Source organism: Zea mays, chromosome 6 (assembly GCF_902167145.1).
Source record: "Zea mays cultivar B73 chromosome 6, Zm-B73-REFERENCE-NAM-5.0, whole genome shotgun sequence".
Lineage (NCBI taxonomy): Eukaryota > Viridiplantae > Streptophyta > Magnoliopsida > Poales > Poaceae > Zea > Zea mays.
This window is the reverse complement of record NC_050101.1, coordinates 149,950,776-149,963,466: the sequence shown is the minus strand read 5'-3', so window position 1 is coordinate 149,963,466 and position 12,691 is coordinate 149,950,776. Positions and strand designations below refer to the sequence as shown.

General features: G+C 45.1%; 1 protein-coding gene across 2 annotated transcripts; it reads right to left on the bottom strand.

Annotated features, from left to right (window-relative positions):
* Positions 1-4,747: 4,747 nt before the first annotated feature.
* On the bottom strand, positions 4,748-8,279 carry LOC100857041 (uncharacterized). Of its 2 annotated transcripts, NM_001254912.2 has the most exons (4): positions 7,181-7,909; positions 5,739-6,159; positions 5,398-5,621; positions 4,804-5,270 (listed from the first exon to the last, which is right to left on the bottom strand). In NM_001254912.2, exons 1-4 carry the CDS (start codon positions 7,412-7,414, stop codon positions 5,088-5,090), a joined length of 1,062 nt encoding a protein of 353 aa, NP_001241841.1. In that variant the 5' UTR covers positions 7,415-7,909; the 3' UTR covers positions 4,804-5,087. The 2 variants fall into 2 exon arrangements, with proteins under 2 accessions (XP_008648262.1, NP_001241841.1); XM_008650040.4 differs by having other exon boundaries at positions 4,748-5,621; positions 7,181-8,279.
* Between the last annotated feature and the right edge of the window lie 4,412 nt (positions 8,280-12,691).

Here is a 12,691-nt window from a genome sequence, read left to right as displayed (position 1 = left end):
TGCTCTTATTTGACATTTTGGTGCGACAATGGGGTTAAAGGGCCAAAAGTTCTCCTGTTTTAGTGCTTAATGCCAAAGGGGGAGAAATTAAGGCCAAAGCAAATGGATCAGCCAACCACTTGTGACTTGTGAATTTCAAAAATTGTAGAGTTAGAATCTTTGTGTTTGATCAAAACCCTCATATTGCAAAAAATTATTCTCTTATGGGGGAGAATTTCGATTATGGGAAAAGGGAGAGTCTTTAGCATTTGATCAAATTTACTCTTGAAAGATCTCTCGATTTGCCAAATCAAGCGGGTTGGAGTTAAGAGATAGGAAAATAATTTGTTTTGTGAAAATAAACCAAGTGGTGGAAAAAGTGATCCAAACATACCAAATTCCTTGAAAATCTTATTGGTCTTCAATTTGCATTTTTGAGCTCTTCTAGATATGTTAGTTCGAAACGAGTTGCTTTTTAATGTGTTGGCATAAATCACCAAAAAGGGGAGATTGAAAGGGAAATGTGCCCTTTGGGATATTTCTATATTGTTTTGGTGATTAGATGCACAACACAATATGTGTGAACTAACATAATGTTGAGCAAAGGAATATCTAGATGGATCAAGTGTGAAGGTAAGTTCTAGACGCTTAGTCAATTGTTTTATGTGCTAAACATACTTGTATAAGTGCCAGAGACTCAACTAAGTGAAGTCCAAAAGAATCAAAGGAAGACAAAGAAAGGAACGAAGAAAAGGTGCTGGACTGCGCAGCACCGGACGGTCCGGTGCCACCCACCGGACAGTCCGGTGGGCACCGAACTGTCCGGTGTGCGGTCTGCCAAACTCTCTGCTCTCGGGTTTTCCTGGCTATGTCGGCTATAATTCACTGGACAGTCCGCGCGAGGCGCTGGACAATCCGGTGTACCAGTCGTGCAATGGCTATCTGCCACGTCGACCAAGAGCCAACGGTCATATGGCGCACCAGACCGTCTGGTGCCCCACATAAAAGGAAACCAACCAATCAGGCGATTCTCTGTCGCGTACTGTGCTCGTACTGTTTACTGTCCGGTGTGCACCGGATAGTCCGGTGCGCCCACGAAAAGAAGGCAAGAATTGCCTACCAAATGGAGCTCCAACGACTCTTAGCTGCCTTGGGGCTATAAAAGGGTCCCCTAGGCGCATGGAGCAGCACACCAAGCCTCCATTGAACATCCTAAGACGCCTAGACTCCGCAAGCACGCATCCGGATCATTATGATTGAGATTTGAGCACTTGTTGAGTTATGAACTCGTTTCGTTGTGTTCGTGTGCTCGTTTCTTGACTTGTGTGCGTGTCGTTGCTGCGACTCTAGCTCTTGCGTGTGTTTCTTTCCCTCCCTTACTCTTGTGGTTTTCATTGTGATCAATATCGTAAGGGTGAGAGGCTCCAACTTGTGGAGATTCCTCACAAAGGGAAACATCTGCTAAGGAAGAAAATCGTGGTATTCAAGTGGATCATTGGATCGCTTGAAAGGGGTTGAGTGCAACCCTTGTCTATTGGGACGCCACAACGTGGAAGTAGACAAGTGCTCTACTTGGCCGAACCACGAGATAAAATCGTTGTGTCATCTGTTGTTATCCGTGTGTGATTCTCTCTCTACTTCTACTCACTTGATAATTGCTCTAAGTTTAATACTCACCTTGTGAATAGCAATTAAGTGAAGAAGTCATCTCTTTCTCTCTAGACATAGCACCTTGGTTTTGATTCCACTAACATTTCATAAATCAAGTTTGTGCCATTTAGTGTTGATTTTTACAGGATCACCTATCACCCCCCCTCTAGGTGCTCTCAGGTAGAAATGTCCCTATGGAAATTTCCTTTTTCAGAAACTAAAATCAAGTTACTTCTCATGGAAGGCATAAATAAAACATTGTTTAATCTAAGAATGAAGCCACTGTCAAACTCTAATGCAAAATGTCCAATAGTTTCAAGATCAGCTTTAAGTTTGTTGGTGACTCTAATACTTCTTTATCCTTTTGGAACTGTCTTCATTGTATGAAATCTCTATAAATAGTTGGTACATGAATAGTAGCACCAGAGTCAATCCACCAAGTATTAGTTGGTAAATCTAAATAAAAAGTTCATTTATGATTGTAACTTTATCTTTATTGTAATTATTCAACCATTTGAAGAACTAAACATAGTCCTTCATATAATGCCCTTTTTGGTGATAACATCTAGAAGTATCATCATTCATCTCTTCTAGAGGAGCTATAGAGAGTGGCTTTACTCCATTGGAATTTGCATCCTTGTAATGTGTCTTTGGAAAAAAGTTTTCACCATTTGAGGTTGAGCCTTCCTGATGGAGCATGGATTCTTTCCCTTACTTTTAAATTAAGGCTTGAAAGGCTTCTTAGAATATTGTTTCTTATAGGGTGACTTCTTAACCAAGTTCACACTATCACTCCTCATGGTCTTAGCCAATGTTCTTCTTGGATATACATGTTAATTAGCTTCTCTATTGACCACTTTTTGGATGCATGTTGTAGTTGACAACAAAAATCTCAAATTCTTTGGTTAGAGATACTAATATCAAATGAACAACAAAGCCATTCCTTTGTTCCATGTCAAGGGACTTAGCTTATTGATAAAGTTAGCCATCTAAAGTATGTGTTCCCTTATGCCAGAGCCATCTAATAGAGTCAATGATAGAGCTTCTAATGAAAATTATACAATTTTTATTTGATATCTTCTACCTTACTCGTTCGAAATCATACACCATTATCAAGGTAACACTATTAGCTGCCTCAAACATTCTTTTCTATTGCCAACATAATGTCAATAGACTTTGGATTATCAATGACATAGTCTATCTCTATCAAAGTCAATATCATGTCTATCTTCTCCCTCCAAGAAGGATAATTGTAGTCATTCAGTGGCTTTAGTACAAAGGTAATACTCAAGGCATTAGATACCTTAGATAATGGTTCTTCATAAATAAATAAACTTTGGATTAGTATGTGTGCAGAATTCAATGTTGATTTAAATTGAACATGCATAATATGAAATTAGAACAAAATAAAAGAATTAAATAACTTAGCATTGACTTCTTTTAATATTCTCGAATTAAATTTCCACATTAGTTTCAATTTAATGGAGAATAAAATAATCATAAAAACTTAACTAAAAATTTTTAAACCTATATTTAAAAGCATAGTAAACATTAAATTAACTTTTCTTAGAAAACATAAATGTAAATAATGCTCAAAGTAATACACAAATATTTGCACGATTATTTCTTTTAAGAATCTATAGTGAAGAAAAAAAATAAATTTGTTTCACAATCTAATACTATTCTTGTACCCAAACTAACCCAGTCGACCCACTCAGCCGGCCTCAGCCTTGCACGGCCTGCCAACCCTCTTCCCCTCCACGTAAGCGCACCAGGCCACAACCTAGGTCTAGTCCACCAAAGCGCAAACCCGCCTAGGCTCGAAGAAACCCAATCACCCTACATCCTCATATGTGATCGGATGACCAATAATCTTCTTAGGCAGGTATAAAATACATCGTTTTTGACTGAAGGGGAACCCTAATTAATTTCTTCCTCACCCTCGTGCAACTCTCCCTCTCACTCTCTCCTAAGTATCTCCTCTTCCTCTACCTTCTCCAACTCTGGCAAGCAAGAGAGGGCATGGCGAAGTCCTAGCGTCGCCCGCCGGGTCTCTCGCCTGTGCACATGCTCCTAATCGAGGATGATCGTGCCACAATCGAGTGGTCTCTTAGCGGCGCCATAATGTCCACACGCACCATCACACGTAAGATCAGCAACATTGTTTCCTTCTTACATGGTCATCGTTGACTAGGTAAGCCTTACGCCCTTTTCTCTCTGTGTGTGCTTAGGATGGCTAGTTGAGGTTAGGGTTTTGGGGGAAAATCGGTAAGGATTTGATCTCTCCTTGTTCTACTTGCTTTCTAATGGATGAATCAAGACTTTGAGAGGGTTTCGCTTGAGTTCATCCCTAAACTGAAGATTTTTAAATATCTAGGGTTAAAGTATGGACACCAACCTATCTTTAGTACCATAGTTAAGTCTGACATAAACTTGCTCGCGAACCCCAGCCACTAGATGCGCTAGAACGGAGCTTATACGTTCGGGGTTTAATGACAACGATACTAAAGCGATAGTTCATCTCAAGGATGATGAGGTAGAACGACTATGGTATATTCTTCACATGCCGACTCTCTTTCTACAGTAGCTATAAGTTATCGCACATAAGTTTGAGTTCAGTTTAATGGTATTTGGTTCCACCAAACTAAAGTTTAGTCTCTATCACATTGAATGTTTAAATGACAATTACAAGTATCAGATATAGTCTAATTATAAAACTAATTATATACACAAAGATTAAACAGCGAGACAAATTTATTAAGTCTAGTTAAGTATATATTTAATACTCGTAATTGATATTCAAACGTTCGATACGACAGGAAAATCAAATACCCCTTTACCGGATGAAATGAACCTGATATTGGCCACGCGGGATGCGGTTGAAGATGAGCCTCCCGAGTCGCTACGGTGGCTGGTTTGATCTTGACTCTGATATCCACCACAGCTTGGGCTATCATGCGCTTGCAGTGTATCGTATTAAGAGTTAGTGAATTACTAGGATTTAGTACTAGTGTGTTCCAGGATGTTCGAAATGACGCATGGTGCTCCGCGCAGAAGATCTAGGATTTTGGTTTGTTCGGCAGGTGTCACCAAAACATGTGATTTGTGACCAAATTGTGATTGACGTGCATCTATAATTGCGACTGAGAAATTCAGAGCCAGACACCCAAAAATGAGGACAAAATGCGTCTTTCCTACCCTTTTTCTCTGATGTTCTCGTACATCTTGACTGGTAACGTGTGAAAGCCGGAGATCTTTTTGTTTGGCCGTGCACCGGCTGCAGTTCCTAATCGTGGAGTGTCGCTCTCACGTGACAAACTGCACGTTTCTGAACGGTGGACGGCGGCAGTGCACTCTACGAACGCCACGGGCACAATAATCGTAGTCTGTCTTGAGATGTGCATTTCGTTGCCCCCTCCTCCTTGGCGTGGACTTCGGCACGTTACAGGTTTTCGTGTCTACGACGGCGGCGGCGGGTGGAAGAAGAGGCAGATCGCCGAGCAGTCATCGACGGCGATGTCGCGCCGCTTGCGCCTCCACGCGCGAACGGCGCACTCCACCAGCCGCTTGGCCGCCTTCGCCCGGTCCGGCGTCCCCGCCACGATATGTACCGCCTCGTCGTTGGAGAGCACGTCCCATACCTATCGGATAAAATTCCCGTTTGCCATCGTCAGTCACCAAGCAATGTGTATGCTTTCTTAAACGAAAAGATGGGTGCATGTGCCTGTGTTTGCATAGAGAATTAAAGGCAGATAGGCCGAAAGCTACCCCGTCGGTAGCGAGGATGATAAATTGGTCACTGCTGCTGATCCTCTTCTGCGTCACCTCCGGCGTAGAGATGACACCGCAGTCCTTGACGCAGTAGTCGCCGAACGCGCGCGACATAGCGAGCCCCGGCGACTCTCGGCTAGGCTGCCACACGCGGTGCACCCCGGGCTCATCGGCGAGGCAGTACACTTGACCATTGCACCGCCGGATGCGCTCCTTCTCCTCTGCATGCACCATCACATTCCAGGACACAACGTCAGCAACTGTTGCAACGCATGTACACCGCCGTCCCAGCGCACACACAAGAACACACGGTCGGCCACCGGTCGGTAGCGACTTACGTGGCAGGTTAGGCTTTAGGTCGACGGTGAGCTGGACAGCCGCAATGGCGCCATCGTCGGACGTGGTGCCCAACACGGCCCGGGAGTCGCCGACGTTGGCGACGATCATGAGGTCCCCCTGCTTGACGATGGATAGCGCGGTGCAGCCACTTTGGACCGCGTCCAAGCGGCGGCTGCGCCGCAGCTCATCGTCCACGGCGGCGCATGCGGCCACGTAGGACCGTTTCCAGAGATCGAACTGGCAGTCGCCGAGCTTCTTCTCGCCGTCGTCGATGAGTGACGCGAGAGCGAGCGCCTCCTGCCAGTGGCACAGCAGCGACGGCGGCAGCGAGTCGCGCACCGCCTTGGCCACGTAGTGGCCCCACTGGCCGTGGCCGTCGAAGATGCCGCAGAAGATGGTGCCCTCCTGGCACCCGAATCCCTGAGGACATCGACGGAGAAGGCCATGTGAACAAGTTTTGTTTCATTACACAAGAACAAGAACAATCATGCACAAACTTGTATTAGTATTTCTTAAAAGAATTCGTGCCGTGGGAAATTCTTCAGATTTTTGTCCGGTCCAAAACAATCAGTAACTGACGAATTGGGTGGGTCAAAACTAAGCCAGAATGCTGTACAATCATTGCACCATAGACGACAATTTTATGATTCCACAGTGACATCACACACAACCAACCGAAAGAAGAACCAACCATTTGAGCCACCTAGCAGTAGGTCATGATTGTCCTCACTCTATCGGATGCTTTGGTTTGCAGAATTAAAAAGCCAGATTAGTTAGGCAACACGAATAGAAAATACAATCTCCAGGAAGGAAAAATATGCCGTCCACGAAGAACTCTCAGGAATGTGTTGTGGGTTAATCTTAATCCACTATGTGATGATGATGTGGCTAACTTTTCCGTCTTAAGCAGTGAGCTTAACTACAGCTACCTTGGGACTTGGGTTGAGATACCGAGAGCTGAAAAGAAACCATATCACCAAGGACACGTATGACCCCGGCCCTCTCCTGTATTGTTTGTGAGGAAGAGAAAGCCAAGAGGAAACACCAGAGACTCGTGCTCCAATACCTATGCCTCCTAATTGGCCTTTATCCCTCTGAAACGAAGAAGTGCTTACTATTATATGTTTGGTTAAAAAAAGGGGGGGCTTTTTTCCATGAGTTGTCAGAATCACAAAATGAGCTGAAACACTGATCTGACGCTGTTTCATGTTTGGTTTCTTATATATATGCAGTAGAACGCATGAGCCCGACGAGAATTTTCCAGTTTTTTTTTTTTTTAAAAAAAGAACTCTATGGAGATATCACGTGCAATCACAAACTTTATGATGACACCCGAAATCCAGTACAAAAAGCCGAACGAAATTAATGGAAGAAAGAAGCAGAACGAACAGCAGAGGCCGAGTAACAGAGAGAGAGGGAGACAGAGAGAGAGAGAGCTGACCTCCCAGACGATGGAGCAGTCCTGGTTGATGCCTTTCTCGCCGCGCCGCGAGCAGACGGCGGCGAACGTGTCCGAGCCGTCGCCCCACAGGGTGCCCGACGTCCGCAGCACCGCCGGCACGGCGGTCTTGCGGTCGCCTGCGCCGTTCCCTTTCCGGTCCCTGTCCCTGTCCCTGTCCCTCCCCACCGAGAGTGACCGGGCCAGGCCCTGCAGCAGCGACGAGATCTGCCGCATTCTCTGGGACCGCTGCTAGCACAGATTAAAGAGCTCCTTCTCCTGGGCGGCGCGCGACGTGGCTGATGGAGAGCCGGCTCGGGAGTTCAGAGCGCCGGCCGGCTGCCGTGACGAGGGTGGACAGCAGGCCCGGCCATAGAGGACCTCTCTCTCTCTCTCTCGTCCCTTTGGGGTGAAGGGAGGAGCTTGGATTGGATTGGACGGGTAGAACTGGATCGAACAGGAAGAAGAAAAAAAAAGAGACGCTTCCAGACTACCACGCTAGCACGAGACGATCGAACAGCGTGTTCTTGGCAGCTAAGGAGATAGAGGGCCGGGAAAAAAAAGGTGGACCGAGGAAGGAAGAGTATCGGAGAGGGCCTGTGAATTGTGGTTTGAAGCGAGGTGAAAGCTTGGACGGAGCTTTTAAAGGAGATGGAGGAGGAGAGGAGGAGGAAGATGAGGTGGGAGGGAGAGCCGTGGGAGCAGGGGAAGCCGAGTCAACAAGCGCGGTGCCCGTCGCTTGCACAGCAACATTCCCTGGGTCTGGGTTGTGTTGTGTGTTGGGCGGGCACGGACTGGATCACTGGACGGACGGCACAGGCACGCACGCGGCTTCTCCCTCGTGTGTTGACGGACAGGATAGGCCCCTCAGGCTGGCATATCCATTCCTCCGCTTTCTGGTAACGACATGAACGGCCCGTTCTGGAATGTGCTTTTGTTGTAGGGTCTTTTTAAGACGTATGAATAGTGAGATCATAATTTCTATTTTTTTTGGGTTGGTATTCAGCAATTGTAATAAAACATATCCGCGGAAGCGTTGATATGCTTGTTTATCCGTCGCGTCCTGTACGTGCCAACTTATCGGAAAGGAGATAACATTTAATTAGTTATCTAAAGGCAGCGAGAATATTCAAATAGTGTCAGCAATGACCCACAAGAATGCATAGGTACATAGGTGTGTTTGTAAGAATATTCGTAGGATATATATACGAACGGAAACCTGCAATTTTGCACCTGGGTTTACGAACCTCCCTGAAACGCGGGAGCGTACGTACAGGATCGGAAGCCGACGCAGCAGCAGGCTGACATGGGCATGCCACCGCCCCGGCTGAAGAACACCGACCGGCGCTCCTACCACGCGTGGCACGAGGGAGATTCCCCGCGGCGAGCCCGGCCTGGAGGCCACACGAAGCGAGATACTTCTCTGTGCGACTGTGCCCAGCCGGCTCGGCTCGACGACCGGACTGGCCGGGTGCGTTGCTGTTGCGTCAACACCACCTGTTACTACCAGTCTACCACTACGAGCGGCGGTGCTCAATTAGGCGGTCACTCCTTTTCTCCGTTGATGCGACTGACACTGCGTTCACCGGCCGGCACCGGCAGCCGCGCCCGCTTTGATCCTCTCCGATTCGTCGTCGACGGGTGATCGATTCGTCGCCTCGCCTGGCCGCGTGTTGCGCGCGCCGCCCGCCCGATTCGGGCACGAGATCTTTCGCTGACCCCGCGACGACCGATGATGGCGCACATGCATGCAGATGCAGATGCCGATGCCGATGCCGATGCGGCCCTGCCTGCCCCAGCCCAGCTCCGTGTTGCGCGTGGGCATCTCATCTGCTTGCTGCTTGTACCTGTACCTGTACGTGCACGCAACCATCTCTCGTCAAAAGATGCACACACATGTCGCTTCGCATAAACCAATTACTTTAGATTTTAACTATATATATAAGAAAACATTAGAGTATCATTAGATACTTTTTTTTGTTACGATATACTCTCTCCGTTCTTTTTTATTTGTCATGTTTTAGTTTAAAAATAAACTATCCAGCGACAAATATTCGAGAACGGAGATATTATATTCGACAAATATAAGAGCAAACCCCGAATGAGATGATATTCGTCGACAAATATTCAATTTATACATGGACACATAAGCTACAAATCAATCATAAGAGAACTTGAGAAGTAATGCTCCATGATAAATACAAAGGGATTGACCAGATCCACACGACAAGTGGTGCATATATGAAGATTAGCCATATTGGACACTCAGTTGTGAAAACTCCAATCCATCATCTTTTCTTAAACAACATCCTTTGTGTTCCTAACACAAGTATAAGTCTTATTTCTACTTATCGCCTTGCTAAAGTTAATTCTGTATATCTTGAATTTCATGTTGATGTCTTCTTTGTTAAGTATCAGACCATGAGGAGAACTCTACTTAAAGAATAGTGTCATCAAGAGCTCTATCCTCTTTCATCCTCACTATCTACTAAGCAAGTCTTCCATATAACAAAACATCTTTCATCCTCACTAATCACCATCAACCAATCAAGTCTTCCTTACAACAAAACCAAGTTTCACCAAGTGGCATGGTAAATTAGATCATGCTTCGGTTTCTATAGTTAAAAAGTCACCAGTTCTATTTTTGGTTGAGTCCCATCAACAATTAGTCCATGATATTTGTGAGAAGGCAGAAATTCAACAATTACCTTATAATAAATCTAATAGTGTGTCTCATTATTATTTGGTGCCTGTCTTCTCTAATGTTTGGGGTCTTGTCCCAAGCTCAATTATTGAACATAAATATTATGTGTCATTTATTGATGACTATAGTAAATTCAAATGGATCTTTCTCCTAAAGTACAAGTCACAAGTCTTCTAGAATTTTCAAGAATTTCAAAACATAGTTGACCGGCAATTTGGTACGAGAACTCTTACCATGTAGACTGACCATGGAGGCAAATATCAGAAACTCAATTTCTTCTCTGTGCAAGATAACATATCCCGTCATATTTCATATCCTTATTCTCACTAAAAATGGCTGAACAAAGCGTAAGTATTGCCACATAGTTGAGGTTGGGCATGCCATTCCCACCCATGCATTCATGACACTTAAATTCTAGATCAAAACTTTTGACACTGTTGTCTACCTTATTAATCATACTCCCAGTCAACTCTCCCAATATTCCACTCCGTTTGAATGCCCCACACATCAACAACTTAACTATTTAGCATTGCATACCTTTGGTTGTGCTTGTTGGACAATTTTACGTCATGCAACTCCCACAAACTTCAGTTCCGATCTTTACAATTTACTTTCCTTAGCTACAACCCAATGCATAAAAGTTTCAAGTTCCCCGAGTCATCTATTCGACATGTCTATATATTCCAAAACATGGTTTTTGATGAATATGTCTTCCCCCTTTTCTACCCTACATTATAACGTCAGAGCCCACTTGTAATGTGGAACTCTTCTCTTCCCTAGCTTGTTTCCCTTGAGTGTTTGGTTCAACTTTCTAAACCAATTCGCTACAAAAAATTTGGAATGTCAACCAAACGGGTACAACAAAAGAATAGATTCTTAAAAATCTATAGATTCCTCTAGTCAATTCAGAATCACCTCATACCCCAGATTTCCTAGATTTATGTCATATATGTTACAAGTTGTCATGCTTTTATAGAATATATAGTTTACAGTTGTTTCAACCAAACAAATTTCAAAATTTTCACAATTGTCGGCTCATAGTAGCTTGCTCACAGCTCACAGCGGAAATCAGATTTTTAGGAATCTACAGCTGAACCAAACAGACCCTCAGCTTCTAAAGATAATAACCAAAGTTCTAATTTGCCTAATACTTATATGCATGGTGTTAATCTCATTTTTTGTAGGAAAGAATGAATATTGTGGTGTCGAATCATGTATCTCTTAGTGCAAAACAAGAGAATGGTTCACCAACTGTTCTATTGAAGACAACAGGTAGTCCGGTCGCCCCATCTAAGATACCCCTATTCACAACATCTCTCTCCTCACTCGATCTAGTGTAGAGACCACTATGTGTCATTGCATCTCAGACTCCCACACTAGACCCTAATGCTGAGTCTCCCTCATGTTTGGTGCCTAGATCTTCTACAAGTGGAGGAAATTTGCTACCCTTTGAAGGGTCACCACTAGACGATTCACAGCATCAACATTAGCACTAGACTCACAGTGGTATGTACAAACAAAAGTGTATACATATGATACCATCAGATACAATTTTTCTCACATGTGTAGGCAAACCTCTGAAAGGGAAATGTGCCCTTGGGCCATTTCTAAGTATTTTGGTGATTGAGTGTCAACACAAGTGCTTAAATGTAAATCTATGCCCATGGATGAACAAAGTGCAAATCACAAGTAAAGGTATGTTTCTAAGCCTTAGTACATTGGTTTTGTGTACTAATATATTTGTCTAAGTGTTAGAAACAGAGAGAAGAAGAAAAGGAGAATGTTGGCTGTGTACAACCAACAGGATGTTTCGGTCTGGGGCACCGGACTGTCCGGTGGTGCACCGGACAGTGTCCGGTGCGCCAGGCTGCCTCGACCTGAAGACGCTGCTCTCGGGAATTGGCTGACGGCGTACGACTAAAATTCACCGGACTGTCCGGTGTGCACCGGACTGTCCGGTGAGCCAACGGTCGGCCGCAGAATCTGCGCGCGACACGTGGTCTGGCCAACGGTCGGAAAGTGGCACCGGACTGTCCGGTGTGCACCGGACTGTCCGGTGCGCCAGATCTGCAACGGTCGGCAACGGTCGACTACGCTGTTTTTGGAAATAAATCGGGCACCGGACAGTGTCCGGTGTGCACCGGACTGTCCGGTGCGCCCGACGACAGAAGGCAAGAATGGCCTTCCAGATTTGCTCTCAACGGCTCCTAGCTGCCTTGGGGCTATAAAAGGGACCCCTAGGCGCATGGAGGAGCACACCAAGCATTCCTACAACATTCCTAAGCACCAAGACATCGATTTCGCGCATTTGATTCATTGTGATAGCATCTAGAGCTCTTGTTGAGTTGTGAACTCATTGAGTTGTGTTGCGAGCTCTTGTTGCGACTTGTGTGCGTGTTGTTGCTCTGATTTTGAGTCTTGTGTGCGTTGCTTGTTCCTTCCTTACTCCTTATTTCTTTGTGAATCTCAAGTGTAAGGGCGAGAGGCTCCAAGTTGTGGAGATTCCTCGCAAACGGGATATTGAGAAGAAAAGCATAACACTGTGGTATTCAAGTTGATCATTGGATCACTTGAGAGGAGTTGAGTGCAACTCTCGTCCGTTGGGACGCCACAACGTGGAGTAGGCAAGTTTTGTACTTGGCCGAACCACGGGATAAATCACCGTGTCCTCTCTGTGTTGATCTTGTTGTGATTATCATATTGTGCAAGATCTTCGCTCTAGCCACTTGGCATTAACTGTGCTAACACTTAATCAAAGTTTTGTGGCTTAAGTTTTTAAGATTTACAGGATCACCTATTCACCCCCCCCT

Coding starts and splice junctions, on each gene's coding strand:
- LOC100857041 (XM_008650040.4), bottom strand. CDS start 7,414: ATGCGGCAGATCTCGTCGCTGCTGCAGGGCCTGGCCCGGTCACTCTCG. Junction 6,160..7,180: donor ACTGCTCCATCGTCTGGGAG/GTCAGCTCTCTC, acceptor CGATGTCCTCAG/GGATTCGGGTGCCAGGAGGG. Junction 5,622..5,738: donor CCTAAAGCCTAACCTGCCAC/GTAAGTCGCTAC, acceptor TGGTGCATGCAG/AGGAGAAGGAGCGCATCCGG.